General features: G+C 41.1%; 1 protein-coding gene across 1 annotated transcript; it reads left to right on the forward strand.

The window, feature by feature from the left end:
* Positions 1-8,292: 8,292 nt before the first annotated feature.
* si:ch1073-406l10.2 (uncharacterized protein LOC100536977 homolog) lies at positions 8,293-16,277 on the forward strand. Its single transcript, XM_060899943.1, has 4 exons — positions 8,293-8,487; positions 12,939-13,049; positions 13,248-13,349; positions 16,028-16,277. The coding sequence occupies exons 1-4, from the start codon at positions 8,293-8,295 to the stop codon at positions 16,115-16,117; spliced, it is 498 nt and encodes a 165-aa protein (XP_060755926.1). The 3' UTR covers positions 16,118-16,277.
* Positions 16,278-17,674: the final 1,397 nt, after the last annotated feature.

Raw genomic sequence — 17,674 nt, forward strand, 5'->3', positions numbered from 1 at the left:
CACACAAGTGCTAAAAGTAGATAAAGAGAACCCAGTTAAACAAATGAGACAAAAATATTATACTTGGTCATTTATTTATTGAGGAAAATGATCCAATATTACATATCTGTGAGTGGCAAAAGTATGTGAACCTTTGCTTTCAGTATCTGGTGTGACCCAGATACAATAACTGCAACTAAACATTTCCGGTAACTGTTGATCAGTCCTGCACACCGGCTTGGAGGAATTTTAGCCCATTCCTCCATACAGAACAGCTTCAACTCTGGGATGTTGGTGGGTTTGCTCACATGAACTGCTCGCTTCAGGTCCTTCCACAACATTTCAATTGGATTAAGGTCAGGACTTTGACTTGGCCATTCCAAAATATTAACTTTATTCTTCTTTAACCATTCTTTGGTAGAACGACTTGTGTGCTTAGGGTCATTGTCTTGCTGCATGACCCACCTTCTCTTGAGATTCAGTTCATGGACAGATGTCCTGACATTTTCCTTTAGAATTCGCTGGTATGATTCAGAATTCATTGTTCCATCAATGATGGCAAGCCGTCCTGGCCCAGATGCAGCAAAATGGGCCCAAACCATGATACTACCACCACCATGTTTCACAGATGGGATAAGGTTCTTATGCTGGAATGCAGTGTTTTCCTTTCTCCAAACATAACGCTTCTCATTTAAAACAAAAAGTTCTATTTTGGTCTTATCCGTCCACAAAACATATTTCCAATAGCCTTCTGGCTTGTCCACATGATCTTTAGCAAACTGCAGATGAGCAGCAATGTTCTTTTTGGAGAGCAGTGGCTTTCTCCTTGCAACCCTGCCATGCACACCATTGTTGTTCAGTGTTCTCCTGATGGTGGACTCATGAACATTAACATTAGCCAATGTGAGAGAGGCCTTCAGTTGCTTAGAAGTTACCCTGGGGTCCTTTGTGACCTCACTGACTATTACACGCCCTGCTCTTGGAGTGATCTTTGTTGGTCAACCACTCCTGGGGATGGTAACAATGGTCTTGAATTTCCTCCATTTGTACACAATCTGTCTGATTGTGGATTGGTGGAGTCCAAACTCTTTAGAGATGTTTTTTTTAACCTTTTCCAGCCTGATGAGCATCAACACTTTCTGAGGTCCTCAGAAATCTCCTTTGTTCGTGCTATGATACACTTCCACAAACATGTGTTGTGAAGATCAGACTTTGATAGATCCCTGTTCTTTAAATAAAACAGGGTGCCCACTCACACCTGATTGTCATCCCATTGATTGAAAACACCTGACTCTAATTTCACCTTCAAATTAACTGCTAATCCGAGAGGTTCACATACTTTTGCCACTCACACATATGTAATATTGGATCATTTTCCTCAATAAATATATGACCAAGTATAATATTTTTGTCTCATTTGTTTAACTGGGTTCTCTTTATCTACTTTTAGCACTTGTGTGAAAATCTGATGATGTTTTAGGTCATATTTATGCAGAAATATAGAAAATTCTCAAGGGTTCACAAACTTTCAAGCACCACTGTACATTCACCACTCCAAGATAAACTTCATATCTTCATGCAACGATGCAATATCCTCTCTCTCTCTCTCTCATATATATATATATATATATATATAAACAATTTGGCTGAAATTTCTTTTTGAATTTTAAACAACTGTGCTTTAAATATATAGGTAGCTGGCCTACAGTCAATGATCTTTTTCATAGACCTGAGGTAAGATGGGATTTTGTGACTGTAGGACTTTGTCAACATTTTGTAGCTGATACAAAATGAAGTTTTCATTGCATTAACAAGGAAAATAGAGTGCAATGCTGCAGCCAGTTAATGGTAGTTTATTAGCAATTCTATAGCCTGCTCATTTAGTCTAAGCTTTTCATCGAACTTCGGCTAAAATTAGGATTAATTAATAATGTGTAATAAGAGTGCCTCTGAAATTGTGCTGTGATGCTACATTACAGACAGCACAAAGGAATTTAGAAGTGTTTAGCGTAAGAATATTTTACATAATGAATAGTATGATTAAAAAATTAAGCCCCCAACACAAGCATTATACATTTTCTATCTAACTAGCAACATACCCAACACTGTATTTTTAATCATTTATCATAATGCTAGTTAAAGATGAGGTGTTCACCACTTCTGTATTTTTTAAATTAAATATTACGTGTAATATAGTGTGAAGGTGTGATAGTCAGCTGTGCTACTGTCATTGAGGCAATTCCCACTACTGATCAGATCTCCTGGATGTCATTCAAGAACCTTTACCAATCCATCCTAGTTATAGTTTTAGCTTTCCAGGTTATATAGCTAATGTTTAGCTTTTACAGTGATCACCCCTCAGCTTATTTAATGCCTTATTTTATTTAACACTATACAGACTGATACTAAGCTAGCTAGGTAGTAACTATTGAGTTATTTATTTTTAACTCTCATGAATCCCTTCGTTGGAATGCTGTCCAGATTTTCACATCCACTAATCACACAGTGAACTACAACATAACACATTTATACTAATTATTGTTACGTTTTTTATTTTTTATTTATGCAAGCGAATCATGGTGGTGAAAGATGAGCATACAATCTTTTATTTGTTTTAATAAATCTGTTAACATAACAGCATTTCATTTTCTCTTGTCTGTCTGTTTTCTCATCTCATTATCTCTAGCCGCTTTATCCTGTTCTACAGGGTCGCAGGCAAGCTGGAGCCTATCCCAGCTGACTACGGGCGAAAGGCGGGGTACACCCTGGACAAGTCGCCAGGTCATCACAGGGCTGACACATAGACACAGACAACCATTCACACTCACATTCACACCTACGGTCAATTGAGAGTTACCAGTTAACCTAACCTGCATGTCTTTGGACTGTGGGGGAAACCGGAGCACCCAGAGGAAACCCACGCGGACACGGGGAGAACATGCAAACTCCACACAGAAAGGCCCTCGCCAGCCGCTGGGTTCGAACCCGGACCTTCTTGCTGTGAGGCGACAGCGCTAACCACTACACCACCGTGCCCCCCGTCTGTCTGTTTTGTTATAAATATCATTTGTGGTGAGATTTGGGTTTTTTTAATTAGTATATAAGGATGCAATGTACATTTCTTCCCGTTTTGTTTCTGTTATGAATAAATATATAATTCTTTTCAGTCTCCTGTATTTTTAGAAAATATATAAAATCATTAGACAAAATCAGGACAAGCACTGGCTGCCTTCATTTTTTTAATAGTCAAACTGATTTAGTTATAAATAAATTCAAATTTTTGTGCTCATTAAAAAACAAATGCAAATGGCACTTATTTTGGCTAAATACACAGAACTGATCATAAATAGACACTGACTTCATCAATGTCATCTGCTTTTCTTGGGTATCTGTCTGGAAATTGTAAAAATGTTTTATATTTGCATAGCAGTGTTATAGGTTTTTGAAATAATTTACATCACCTTAGACAGTCTTGAGGTCAGGTGTACTACTGCACAAAATACCGCAGAATCCAGAGCTAGTTTTGCCCAGATATTTCAAACTCTGACCCTCTCAGAAAATAAAGTACGTTATTGTACCTTTAGGGGAACAGCAGTTCGTCACCGGGGCCATACCATCTAAGGTACTTATTCCGGCCCTTTATATACTGCTTAGGAACATATATGTACCTTTTTGGCCTTCAAAAGGGACACATAGTTACCTTCAAGTCCAATAATGAGCTCTAGGGGGTACATTAGTGTAGATTGTACCTTGGGGGACAGAAATGGACTCCTAATGTACCCCTCTGGTCATTTCATGTTGGCTACTTTCTGGTCACAGCATTGTTAAAAAGAATCTCCAATATTGTGCAGATATGATCCAGGTTCATGCAAACATTTAAATAAAAAGATATCTCCAGATTTTTGGGGTTTTGGCACAATGTATGCTCTTTAGAAAGTACTAAACCCCGAGTTCCCATTTGTCATTAATGTGGCATGATAAGCACATGGTTTCTTGACCTGTTAGTCCCAACTTATGCTGGCCACAAGGACTCCTGGTAGTGATGGTAACACAGCAACATTCACTTTATACTAAAGTACCATTGTTATCTAACCATTAATGTTAACCCATAAAACCATAGAAACAAATGACTTGCAGTCCATTATGCCATCAAATTGTGATCTAGTACGTCAGATTCCAGACCTGTCTCTGCTCAATCACTTTTGGCTCTTTAGGTGCAGCAGAAGAACTGGGATTTACTAATAACTAGCGAATATTAAGTGATGAGTAATAATAATTGCATCTAACTTCCGAGGTTCATGCTAATACATGATACAGTGTCAGCTAAACTAGGTAAATAGGTTTCTATTTTAATATCAAGTTGTCTAGCAAGCATCACAAGCAGGCCTATTGGTTAACATGTCTGCATCTTGACTGGGCGATCGTGAGTTCTACTTGTGGTCAGGTCATACCAAAGACCATTTAAAAAAAAAAAAAAAAAGAGGTTACTACAGCCATCTGGCGAGGCACACCACAATGCAGATGTGAGTAGGGAGTCAAATTCTTGCAGTTACCAGAGGGTCAATCCCACACTGTAACCCTACGGTAGCTATGTAATAGGCAAGAGTCCAAGGGCTATAGAAATGGAGATTGGCGCCAACTTAAGGGCCTGGTTAGTACTAGGACGGGAGACTACCTGGGAAGACCAGGTCCTGGCATGGAAGGGACTTTTTTTGTCTAACAAGCCACAATAAAGTCATAGCTAAAACATTAGGCTACATCTTATGAAGTTGTCAGGCAGATGGGGGTTTGAACCGGGGTCGCCACATTGAGAAACAGTGTAAGATCCCCTGAGCCTCTACAATGGATGAACTAGCCCCAACTGCAGAGACACAATCACAAAAAAATAGCTGCAGAACTTAATTTTCAAGCTGGAAAATTCCAAAATAATTCAGGTCTTGCACCAAACAGGTCCCATACAAGATCTCAGTAACAGAGTTCACAAAAGGAAGTCCAAAAGGCAAAATCCAGGGCCAAAGGCAAAAACACAGAAGATCAAAAAAAAAAAAGACAGACGAGATTCCAAAAACTGAGAGCATAAAAAAGGAGCACTAAGAAACTAAAGCACAGTGTCAAAAAATAGCCGTCAAAAGGTCTCAAACTCAAGGCTAACATACTCAGGAGCACAGCAAACTGTAGAATTCAGCAAGGAGCACTTCTTCTTCTTCTTTTAATTGGCGGTTGGCAAACAACTTTTTGGAAGCATTACCGCCACCTACCGAAATGGAGTGTGAGTCTGGGTGTAAACTACCTCTACTATAAACAAAATAATAATTAAATAAAAAATATATATTATTATTATAATAAAGAAAATTAAAAAAAAGAGTGAAAGAAATGAAAGAGAGAAGCTATTATATTCTTCTAATCAGTCCAGTGACTTCCATAAAGTGAAATAGATGCTTAAAGCACATCTCGCTTGAGTTCCTCTGCAAAATTGCTTTTACATTAAAAGGCACACTTTCTGACTGTAATCCAAGGATGAGGTGCTGCCTCTCCTGGTCAAACTTGACACAATGTTCAATTGCATGCGCCACAGTCTCAATAGAACCACATACACCACACTTTCCATCCTCATGCTTTTTAAAGAGAAATAGAGTACTGTTCAGACCAGAATGCCCAAACCTCATTCTAGATATAATATCCTCCTCTTTGGTGGATCTTGCTGTTGGCCTTGCATGACCTACCACCCTTTGAATTGCATAATATTTCCTCCCAGTAGTTGCACCATTCCACTCACTCTGCCATAACTCTCTGGACTTTGACTTAACTAGTGACTTTACCTCAGTCTTACTATAGGCAATTTCTAAGGTGACCTCAGGGGTCACACATGCTTTTTTGGTGTTCATGTCTGCCAACTCATTCCCTCTTATCCCAATATGTGCTGGGATCCATAAGAAAGTTACATCTGTACCTGAGTTTATAATTCCACTAACCAATTGCGCAATTTCCAACACTAAGTCTTGTCTGGACTCTGACATAGTATTCTGAATACTCATCAGCGCAGAAGCGGAATCTGAAGCAATAAGCACTCCACCCTTAGGACTATATCCCTCTATCCAGGATAATGCAGTGAGGATGGCTACTAGTTCTGCTGTGTATACTGCAAGATCATTGGTTAACCTTTCTGTTTTGCAAATTTTGAGCTCTGGAACTACAAATGCAATGCCAACTTTACCGCCTGCAGACTTTGATGCATCAGTATAGACCCTAAGTTTGTCCTTGTACTGTGCACTAATATGGCACTCGACCATATCTTTGCTGAAGTCTTCGCTCTTCTTCAACTCCAGAAGTACTAAATCTATTACTGGCTTCTTTAACAACCATGGCGGCACAACTGGATGTGAAACAGCTGGGCACAGAGCAAGCGCCTGCAAGCCCAACGCCTCTACTTTTTGTGGAACCACCCACCCAAAGCTTTTACCTGGTTTATCTCTCTCCTGGCAATGGATTAACGTAGACTTACTAATATGATCATTTCTTTGCCCTCTGAGGTTAGCCCAATAGACCAGGGCCAGCTGATCCCTCCTTATATATAGTGGCATTTTCCCCATCTCTACCTGTATAGCATTAACAGGAGTAGATTTCATGGCCCCACAACATAATCTTAATGCCTTATGCTGGATGACATCTAGTTTCCTCAACAGCGTCTTAGATGCAGATCTGTATGCCACACACCCGTAGTCAAATACGGATCTTATAAGGCTGACATAATATAGTCCTCAAAGCTGACCTTTTGGCTCCCCAATCCACTCCACGCAGGCAGCGCATTACATTTAGTACCTTTTTACACTTGTCTAGCATGCTCTGTATATGCGCAGACCAGGTTAACCTCTTATCAAACCATAGGCCCAAGTATTTAAAACACTCAACTCTTTCTAACTCACATCCAAATAAGTTCAACTTCAACTTCATAGGAATATTTCTTCTGGTAAAAAACACAGTTTTAGTTTTATCTATAGAAATTCTAAATCCCCACTGAAGAGCCCAGTTTTGGACCTTATCAATTGACTGCTGCATTTCAGCAAGGAGCACAAGGCTAGGCACACAATATATACCTCCATGCAAACTAGACACAGGTGTAAGCAATAGCAAAATAGACACAAATGGCAAAATGGGTACATCTAGTGGTAGAAGAGAGGAACTGCAACGTGTGAAAAGTTCCCAAATCCTGACAGAAGTATACTAGCATTGCAAATTCAATATCATTATCCAACAGTAGATAGTTATGAAAAAGAAGAAATCCAACAGTATGCCTTCAAATAATGAATATCCTTAACGTAAAAAAAGTTTAATGTTTGCCCATCTGTTTTTTCACTGTACTCAGTGGGGCCAGGGACTATGATGGTTAGCTAAACAATCTTGTTCCTTCATGGTGTTACACTTGTTGACAAACTCAACCATCAGTGATGAAAATAACTTTCAAATTTCCTAGATATGTTGTAGTAGGGGGCGGCACGGTGGTGTAGTGGTTAGCGCTGTCGCGTCACAGCAAGAAGGTCCGGGTTCGAGCCCCGGGGCTGGCGAGGGCCTTTCTGTGTGGAGTTTGCATGTTCTCCCCGTGTCCGCGTGGGTTTCCTCCGGGTGCTCCGGTTTCCCCCACAGTCCAAAGACATGCAGGTTAGGTTAACTGGTGACTCTAAATTGACCATAGGTGTGAGTGTGAATGGTTGTCTGTGTCTATGTGTCAGCCCTCTGATGACCTGGCGACTTGTCCAGGGTGTACCCCGCCTTTCGCCCATAGTCAGCTGGGATAGGCTCCAGCTTGCCTGCGACCCTGTAGAAGGATAAAGCGGCTAGAGATAATGAGATGAGATGAGATGAGATGTTGTAGTGGGGAATTCCTTTATTCCATTATAATAAGACATTCATAAATACACTGACATTAATGATAATAATGTCTTACTAGGATGAGGAAAGGGTCCATCCCTTAGCTTCACCAGTGGCCATATTGTGTCTGTGTAAAATAATTATTTTATTGCCAATCTTCTACGATTTATCTACGACAGACTCTCTCATGCTCTACTGCTTAAATCACTGTTTTCTATCATATGTGCTTTCACTGCTTGGGTTCGTTGTTGACATGGTTAACAGTTGACCCTTAAAGTTTGATCAAATCGGACCAAAGGCCACTATGTTACCCAATCCAGCCTCAACAACAAATCGAATCCTGATTCTGGATGTTCTATGTGAGCATTATGTTAATGTGTAACCTGTTTTGATCTCAGAGCTTCACTGTACTTTGTGGCGTTCAGAGTGTGTGAAGAGTGATTGAAGATGGCCATGTTACCGCGTGTCGTGTTTATCGTTGCTGTTGTGTTATTTTATTTTTCAGAAGCCCAAAACGAATTCACAAAACTCCCAGAATCCTACAGGAAAAGTGTGAAACTTGCAGAGAAGCAGGTTAACTCACATAATGGTGTGCAACACCACTTCCTGTTCTTCAAAAGCCTGAAACAGTCCACCATTGAGGTATCAAAACTTTTTTTTTAAACTTATTTCTTTTAGATTGCCAGTGGTGTTTTATATCAGTTTTACTTGATGCCACCAACCTTCAGGGATTGTTCAAAGTCTATAATTTGTATTATGATTTACAATGAATTTTAAATGATTTTTTCAATGTGATTTCAATTAATTGTCTCATGCAAGTTGTTTACTTTTCCGAAAACCTGTTAAAACCGGCGCATAACAAATATTCCACGTATCATGGCTCTCCTTTTCAGTGCTCTTTTTTTTGTTTGTTTTTGTATTTCTTTCTTGCTTGTTTGTGCACCATCAGTTCTGCGAACATCCAGTACACCCGCCAGACACTTTTAGTTATCGGTGGCCAACACCAGATATCTGTTTTGAGCGACTTTCTCTTCACGCATAACATCCCAGATGACATAGCGAGACCGCCGGGCTCTCCGTGGATTGTTGTCGGGTCTAGGAGGCGACGCAGACGGAGGAGGGAGAGGAAGCAGAAGCGGAGCTGCAGGTCCGGTGCTATGCTAAGGCTAAGAAAACAACCACACAAGCCACCTCTACCGAGCCTGTATCTCTCCAATGCTAGATCCCTGGTACATAAAACAGATGATCTGGAATTACAACTCGCTGGAAATCGCTATGTTCAGGACTGCTGTGTTTTAATTATCACAGAAACCTGGCTTCATCCGGAAATACCCGATGCTAGCTTGCAGCTAGCAGGCCGCACTCTGCTCCGCTGGGATAGGAATGAGAACTCCGGTAAGACTAGAGGAGGGGGGGCTATGTATTTACGTGCATGACAATTGGTGTAACAACGGAACAATTATAGATAAACACTGTTCCCCAGACCTCGAGTACATGTCTGTAAGACGCCGGCCTTTTTTTCTACCGAGAGAGCCAACTGTGGTGATTGTCACAGCTGTGTACATTCCAGCTGACGCCTGTGTAAACACAGCGCTCTCTCTCCTGCTGAACACCGTTAACAAACAGCAGCGGGCCCACCCTGATGGTGTTCACATAATCGCAGGAGACTTTAATAAGGCCAACTTGAAGACTGTACTGCCGAAGTTTTACCAACATGTTAAGTGTTCTACTAGAGGGGAGAACACTCTGGATCATGTTTATTCCAACATCAAGCATGCGTACAGAGCCATACCCCTCCCCCACCTCGGCCAGTCAGATCATCTTTCCCTCCTGCTCTCCCCAGCCTACACCCCCCTCAGACGCAGAGCCAGGCCCACCACAAGGACTATCACAACCTGGCCTGACAATGCACTCTCCAAACTACAGGACTGCTTTAAACAGACAGATTGGGACTTATTTGAATACCAGGAGCTGGAGACATTCACAGAAGCAGTGCTGGACTATATCAAGTTCTGCATCGGGAATGTGATGGTGGATAAAAACATCCGGGTCTTCCCAAACCAGAAACCCTGGATGACCAGCCAGGTCCGCTCACTCCTCAGGGCTCGTGATGCTGTCTTCAGGTCAGGTGATAGAGCTCTGTACAGAGCTGCTCGAGCTGATCTGAAAAGAGGCATAAATAAAGCCAAGGTGGACCACAGGCTGCGCATAGAATCCCACCTGTCCAGCAACAACACACGGGAGTTGTGGCAGGGCATTCAGGACATCACAAACTTCAGAGACTGTGATGCGCCAACAGGAGACTGGAGTGCGCCGCTAGCAGAGGAGTTAAATCGCTTCTTTGCTCGCTTTGAAACATCTCAGCATCACTCATCTGCTCCTGCACTGCTCCCACCACCACACACTTCCTACACCACCCCTTTCACTGTACAGGAGCACGATGTCAGACGGGTGCTCCTGGCAGTGAACCCCAAGAAAGCTGCCGGCTCAGATGGTGTACCTGGTAAGGTGCTCAGAGCGTGCGCCCACCAGCTCGCCCCTACCTTCACCAGGATCTTTAACCTCTCCCTGGCTCAGGCAGTCATCCCGCCCTGCCTAAAATCTGCAACAATAATCCCAGTGCCAAAGAAGTCTCCCGTCACCAGCCTGAATGATTACCGTCCTGTGGCCCTCACTCCGGTAATCATGAAGTGCTTTGAGAGACTAGTTCTTCAGCACATCAAGAACCACCTCCCCCCAGACTTCGACCCCTACCAGTTCGCATATTGCACAAACAGATCCACAGAGGATGCCATCGCCGTAGCTCTCCACTCTGCGCTAAATCACCTGGAGCAGCAGTAGAACTACGTCCGCATACTCTTTGTGGATTACAGTTCAGCTTTTAATACAATAATCCTGGACATCCTCATTAGAAAATTGGACACTCTCGGCCTCCCCCCTCTCACATGTGCCTGGTTAAAGGACTTTTTTACTAACCAGCCCCAGACTGTGAGACTTGGCCCCCACTTCTCCTCCACCCGCACGTTGAACACCGGCTCTCCACAGGGCTGTGTGCTGAGCCCCCTCCTGTACTGCCTCTACACCCACGACTGTAGTTCGACCCACAACAACAACCTCATCATCAAGTTTGCTGACGACACCACAGTGGTCGGACTCATCTCAAAGGGAGACGAGGCAGCCTACAGAGAGGAGGTCCTGAAGTTGGCAGCCTGGTGTTCAGAAAATAACTTCGCTCTGAACACCAGGAAAACCAAAGAGCTCATTGTTGACTTCAGGAAGCACAGCACCGACCTAGCCCCCCTCTACATCAACAACGTGTATGTGGAGAGGGTCCACACCTTCCGGTTTCTCGGCGTCCTCATCTCCGCCGATATTTCCTGGTCAGTAAACATCACAGCAGTCATTAAGAAGGCTCAGCAGCGGCTACACTTCCTGAGAGTCCTCAGGAAGTACAACCTAAACTCCAACCTGCTGCTGACCTTCTACCACTCATCTATCGAGAGCCTGCTGATGTACTGTATTACAGTATGATATGGCAGCTGCACTGCTGTAGACAGGGAGAGGCTCCAGAGGGTAGTTAAGGCAGCACAGAAGATCATTGGCTGCCCTCTCCCCTCCCTGATGGACATTTACACCTCCCGCTGCCTTAGCAGAGCTAAAAACATTATCAAGGACAGCTCCCACCCTGGCTTTGATCTGTTCGACCTGTTGCCCTCAGGGAGGCGCTACAGGTGCATCAGGACAAAGACAAATCGATTCAAAAACAGTTTCTTTCCAAAAGCCATAACTGCCCTGAACTTGGATATGCTCTGACTTTATAGTCTATTTATTTTACTATGTGACTCTCCTCGTGCAATAATTTATAATGTGCAGTACTTTATAAGGGACTCTCTCTGTGCAATACTTTTATAATGTGCAATACCTCACTCCATAATATGAAACACAACACATTCACCTCACCTCAGGACTGTGCACCTTACATACAGCACATGCACCTCAGGACTGTGCACCTTACACACAACACATACACCTCAGGACTGTGCACCTTACACACAGCACACACACCTCAAGTCTGTGCACCTACCTTACCTTGCAATACTTCATAAATGTGTAATATTTTATTTTATTTTATAATGTGCAATAATTTATAATGTGACTCTCTCTGTGCAATAATTTATATGTGCAATGAGCAATACCTCACTCCATAATGTGTAACACAACACATACACCTCAGGACTGTGCACCTTACCCCCCTTACACACTCCCCCACCCCCCACCCCCCTTTCTTTTTTTCTTCTTCCCCCTTCCTCTCTCTCTCTCTCTACATGCTGTTTTGCACTGTTATTGGAGATGCTTTAATCTCATTGTAAATGTGTATAGTGACAATAAAGGCATTCTATTCTATTCTATTAACTTGGAGTCATCTGCATCATCTCACCTGCACTCCATGTGCTCCTTTCTTTGAGTTCTCTAGTAGAGAGTAACATTCAGAATAGAATTATACTAAGCAAATTACTATTACACACTATTAACTTACACACACACTTCATAGCATAGTAGTTCCATCTACAACGCAAATGACAAGTTTCTTTTTTTAATGTTTGTTTTAATATATTATTCTTCCAGTAGTATCAGCTAATTTACAGGGCCTTGTATGGCAGACATGCCACATAATCAAATAATAACCTAAAGAATAATAAATGGATAAAACCATGTGGATAGAAAATGGATAGAAAAACATAATTGTACATATAATCTGCAAAGAGACACTTATTTAACATTTAAATCTGTTCCAAGTTTCTCCATAACAAAACTTAAACATAGAGGGCTTTTCAAAAAATTAATCACTTTTTTCTTATTAACTTAAAGAGAAAGAAAAATAGTGGCTACTGTTATGATGTAAGCAATAACAGAAACAAACTTGTTTTAGGGATGTTCAGCATCAACAATGTAACTATCCACATTGTTATGATATGACAGGACATGCTGTTATAGGAAAATAATCAACTGTGGCATATTCCTATTCATGCTTATAAGTTTGACCTGTTTTAATGAATCTCTAACTGTTTCATCATGATGTTTTATCTCTCTAGGCAGGATTTAACGTCAACTACTTATACCACCACTTTTACCTGAAAGCCACTAAATGCAGCCGCGGAACTGAAAATGCCGATTCGAAGAAGTGTGCGTTCAGAAATGACCGAGTGAGTGAGAATACAGAGTCCGTTTTGTTGGATTCTGAATGGCCTGGATAAACACCACCTAAAACAATATTTATTCTTAAAAAGATTATTATCCAATTTTATACAGTATAATTAATTATAAGTTATGATATAATTCTGACCTCATTGCATATGAAGCACAAGATAAATGACAACAATCTTTTTTTTTTGTCATACCAGCCTGTGATTGATTGTGGCGTCTGCTACAAGATGTTCGATGGCGAGATTCAGATGGAACCAAAACCGTACATACACTGTGTCCATAAACCTACACTCACACAGGTTCTGATACATCCTTTATTTCTCAAAAATAAAATCAATTGGGTCATTCCTCGTATAATACTCTTCAGAGTGTTACGCAGAATGGTGCGAAAAACAACAAATTATATTTTCCCAATCTTAAGCTATCGAGTTTGGGTGTGTCTGTGCCCATTGTAGCCTCAAACTCCTGTTCTGGGCTGACAGGAGTGGAGCCTGATGTGATCTTCTTCTGGAGCTCATACTCCTCAAGGTTTGATCTGTCATGTGTTCTTAGAAGCTTTTCTGCTCACCCCATTTGTAAAGAGTGGTTATGTTAGTTACCTAAAGCCTAGGTCACAACTGGACGTACGATTTTTTGGCCGTGCAATTTTTGCCGTTTCCCAAATCACTGCGGTTTTTTTTGTTCGTGGAGAAAGACGCACGTTGGCCGTAAGTTTGTCTTGCAACCTGAAAAAAACGTAAGCGCCCGTAGAGTTTGTTTAACATGACAAAGAACCTCTGTGGCCGGTCTGCGGCCAGTCTACGGCTCGAAAATCAGCACGTCACATGCGCGCCCTCTGTGCGTTTCACGCGCGCCCTCCATGCGTTTCTTGCGGTTTTTTGCATGTAGACCTGCCGTAGGAGCATGTACGGCCTGTTGTGACCAAGGCTTTAGCCTCCTTATCAGCTCAAACCAGTCTGGCTATTCTCCCCGACCTCTCTCATCTGGCCACAAAACTGCTGCTCACTGGATGGTTTTTATTTGTTTATGTACAGTTATGTGTAAGCTCTACAGACTGTTGTGTCTGAGATTCCCAGGAGATCACCAGTTTTGAAAATACTCAAACAATTGATGGAAACATTAAGTGAAGCTCTTGACTTTAAATCTGCATGATTTTGTGTATTGTGCTGCAGTTACCTGATTAGCTGATTGGAAAATCACATGAATGAGGAGGTATACCGGTATATACAGGAATGTTTATATCCAGGAGGTACACATAGTTTTCAGAAAAACAAGGTATTTTGGTCAAAAGTCCATCATCAGCTGTACAAGCAAGGTGCTTTTGGAGCTGTAGCAGGCAAAACCAATATATAAATATAGCTGCAACCAGCAACGAAGGGGGCCAAGCAGCCCAGCAGGGCATAATTGCCATAGAAGCTTCATGTAATTTTGTCAAGGGCATGACTGTATGCACTCCCAGCAAGTTTCATGTCAACTGACCACAGATATGAGCTCACTACCTGTTTGGTGGCTTTGCCATCGAATATTATCTCAGAACAGGAAATGGTAATATTCTGGAATCAGGATCACAAAAGGGCTGACCTGAAAATACAATTAGGTTTTGAGACCAAAGACATCCAGTAATGACTAAAAACGCATATTTTTCCTTATTATAGCACCCCACAGTCATCAAATGGGGTAATTGTTGCAGGAGTCCCTCAGGTGACATGTAAATACATAAAAGCATTACTGAGAAATGGCCTCACTTCTTGTTTGGTAGCTTTACCGTCAAAGATTGCAGAACAGGAAATGGCAACATGCCCATTATGAGGCTGTAAAAAGGCATGACTTTAAAAAAGAATCATGATTTTAGACCAAAGATATAAAGAGTAATGGGGGGGATGGTTTTTATTATTATTATTATTATTATTATTATTATTATTATTATAACACCCCCAAGTAGTAAATTGGGCCAAGTTTTTCTGGACTCCCTTTGGGTCAGGTCTTGAGTCAGTACCCCAAGTTTGATCTAGATATATGAAGGTGTTGTTGACATATGGGCTCGCTTCCCATTTGGCAGCTTCGCCATTCAATTGCATTGAACAACATTGGCCATGTTGTTTGTTCTAGCAAAACTATTTGAATAATTTATGGTCAGAACCCTCTGTAGATGATCCATACCAAATTTGGTGTTGATAGGATCAACGATCTTGGGCTGGTTCACAAAGGAAGGTTTCTTGAAAATTTTAAAATGGTAGAAAATCAAATATGGGGGTCTTTAACAGGAATTGGTGCATTCGAACGAGATGACTCAAGGATTCAGGGGAAGACCTTGGACAAATGGTTCAAAAGTTATAATCAAAAATGTACCTTGAAATTTGACCTGTTGGTGATGCTACAGAAATGGATGGATTTGCCCAAAATGTGATACCTGGATACTTTGGACAGTCTTCTATCAATGGGTCAAATTTCATCAAAATCCACCAAGAGACCCACCATGAGCTGCCATCATGTCCAAAGGCAAAAAGCTAAGAATTACAATACATGGCTTGCACCTTCAGTGCATGACTACAGGTAACAATTAACCATCTCATCTCACCTCATCTCATTATCTCTAGCTGCTTTATCCTGTTCTACAGGGTCGCAGGCAAGCTGGAGCCTATCCCAGCTGACTACGGGTGAAAGGCAGGGTACACCCTGGACAAGTCGCCAGGTCATCACAGGGCCGACAAACAATTAACCAGTGTTATAATAAACTCATAACCACAAACTAGCATTACATATATAAAATGTCACATTCAAATACCTTAAAAGTATGCTAATTCTGTACTAATACTGTATACTGTAATACTATATTTGTGGCAATTTGTACTGTATTTTCCTTTAGGTACATAAATGGCACTATATACAAGGAATGACCTGATTTTTAATACTGCCTCAGAAACATTGCATCACACTCCTTAAAAACTCCTTTTCATTTTTTCTTTTTTGTCAAAAGGAGATGGAGGCATCTCGAATCTCACACTGCAACAGAATGTCTTTCAGCAGTGGCACTACGACTCTCCTGGCCTCAACCGGATCTGAGTAACAATTTGTGGCTGAAAATGTATGCTCAAGCTGATTTGCCAATAATCAGGAGTGGCATTATAAGAAACAGGTTAACGACAAACTAGCATTATAGTAAAAAACTAACATTATAGTGAAAGGGCTAAATCTTTAGAATTGAACGACTACCACAAACAGGCATGAGAGTGAACAGGCTGAACTAAAAACTTACATTATATTCAGCAAGCTAATTCACAAACTCGCATGATAATGAAAAGGCTAACACAAATTAGCATTAGAGTGAACAGGTTAAATATGAACTAACTTGTCAGTAAGTATGCTTTTCGCATGTACTTAATGTACAAAAATGTACAAAAATGTTTAATCAATAATGATTCTGCATTAAAAGGAACTGCTAATTTGTTGGATATTATAAGTTGGCACAAAAATTAGTGCTCTCTCTCTCTCTCTCTCTCTCTCTCTCTCTCTCACACACACACACACACACACACACACACACACACACACACACACACACACACTTCCTTTAAAAAAAGTTAACTTTTTTAACTTTCTTAAAAGCTGTCAGTCACTACATATAATTTCTGAACCTTTGAAAATTAAATGTCAACAGGCACACACACCTATCTCTAAAGCAGTTTCATTAGATTACAGTGAATATATTAATATATACATAAATTAATTAATAAATACTGTAATGTGACAAAAATATTAATTTAAATAAAAAATAACGTAAACAAAATTTGTATTTCTTTATTATTGATGATTCAACTTTATAAACATTTATAAATATATTACATACACTGATCAGCCATAAAATTAAAACCACTGACAGGTGAAGTGAATAACACTGATTATCTCATTACAATGGCACCTGTCAAGAGGTGGGATACATTAGGCAGCAAGAGAACAGTCAGTTCTTGAAGCCGATGTGTTGGAAGCAGGAAAATTGGGCAAGCGTAAGGATCTGAGTGACTTTGACAAGGGCCAAGTTTTGATGGTGAGATGACTGGGTCTGAGCAGCTCCAAAATGGCACATCTTGTGGGGTGTTCCCGGTATGCAGTAGTCGGTACCTACCAAAAGTGGTCCAAGGAAGGACAACTGGTGAACTGGTGACAGGGCCATGGGTGTCGAAGGCATGGGGCATGAAGACTAACCCATATGGTCCAATCCCACAGAAGAGCTCCTATAGCACAAACTGCTGAAAACATGAATGCTGGCTAAAACAGAAAGGCGGCAGCGTTAACTTTTTCAGCAGTTTGTGCTACAGTAGCTCTTCTGTGGGATGTGACCATATGGGCTAGCCTTCGTGCCCCGTGTGAATCAATGAGTCTTCAACATCCTTTTGTACAACTCAAAAATGTACAAATTAAATGGGAAACATGCTTCAGTTACATTGTGTTCAATATAATTTCCAGGGGTGCCAATAATAGTGGCACAGGTTTTTTTGTTGAAAATAATTTTTCCTTGATGACGGATTTGTTTTTCTCTGAATAAATTTATTTCAATTCAAGGTTGGATTTTTCCCATTTTTTCAGTGTGAGATGAAATGACCACCAAAAAGGTGGATTTTTTTCT

The sequence above is a fragment of the Neoarius graeffei genome, chromosome 19 (assembly GCF_027579695.1).
Source record: "Neoarius graeffei isolate fNeoGra1 chromosome 19, fNeoGra1.pri, whole genome shotgun sequence".
Taxonomy (NCBI): Eukaryota; Metazoa; Chordata; class Actinopteri; order Siluriformes; family Ariidae; genus Neoarius; species Neoarius graeffei.

Bases quoted from the DNA above. Each gene is read 5' to 3' on its own strand.
- si:ch1073-406l10.2 (XM_060899943.1), top strand. From the start codon at position 8,293: ATGGCCATGTTACCGCGTGTCGTGTTTATCGTTGCTGTTGTGTTATTT. The intron at 8,488-12,938 runs GTATCAAAACTT...TTATCTCTCTAG, and splicing joins TGAAACAGTCCACCATTGAG to GCAGGATTTAACGTCAACTA. The intron at 13,050-13,247 runs GTGAGTGAGAAT...TTGTCATACCAG, and splicing joins GTGCGTTCAGAAATGACCGA to CCTGTGATTGATTGTGGCGT.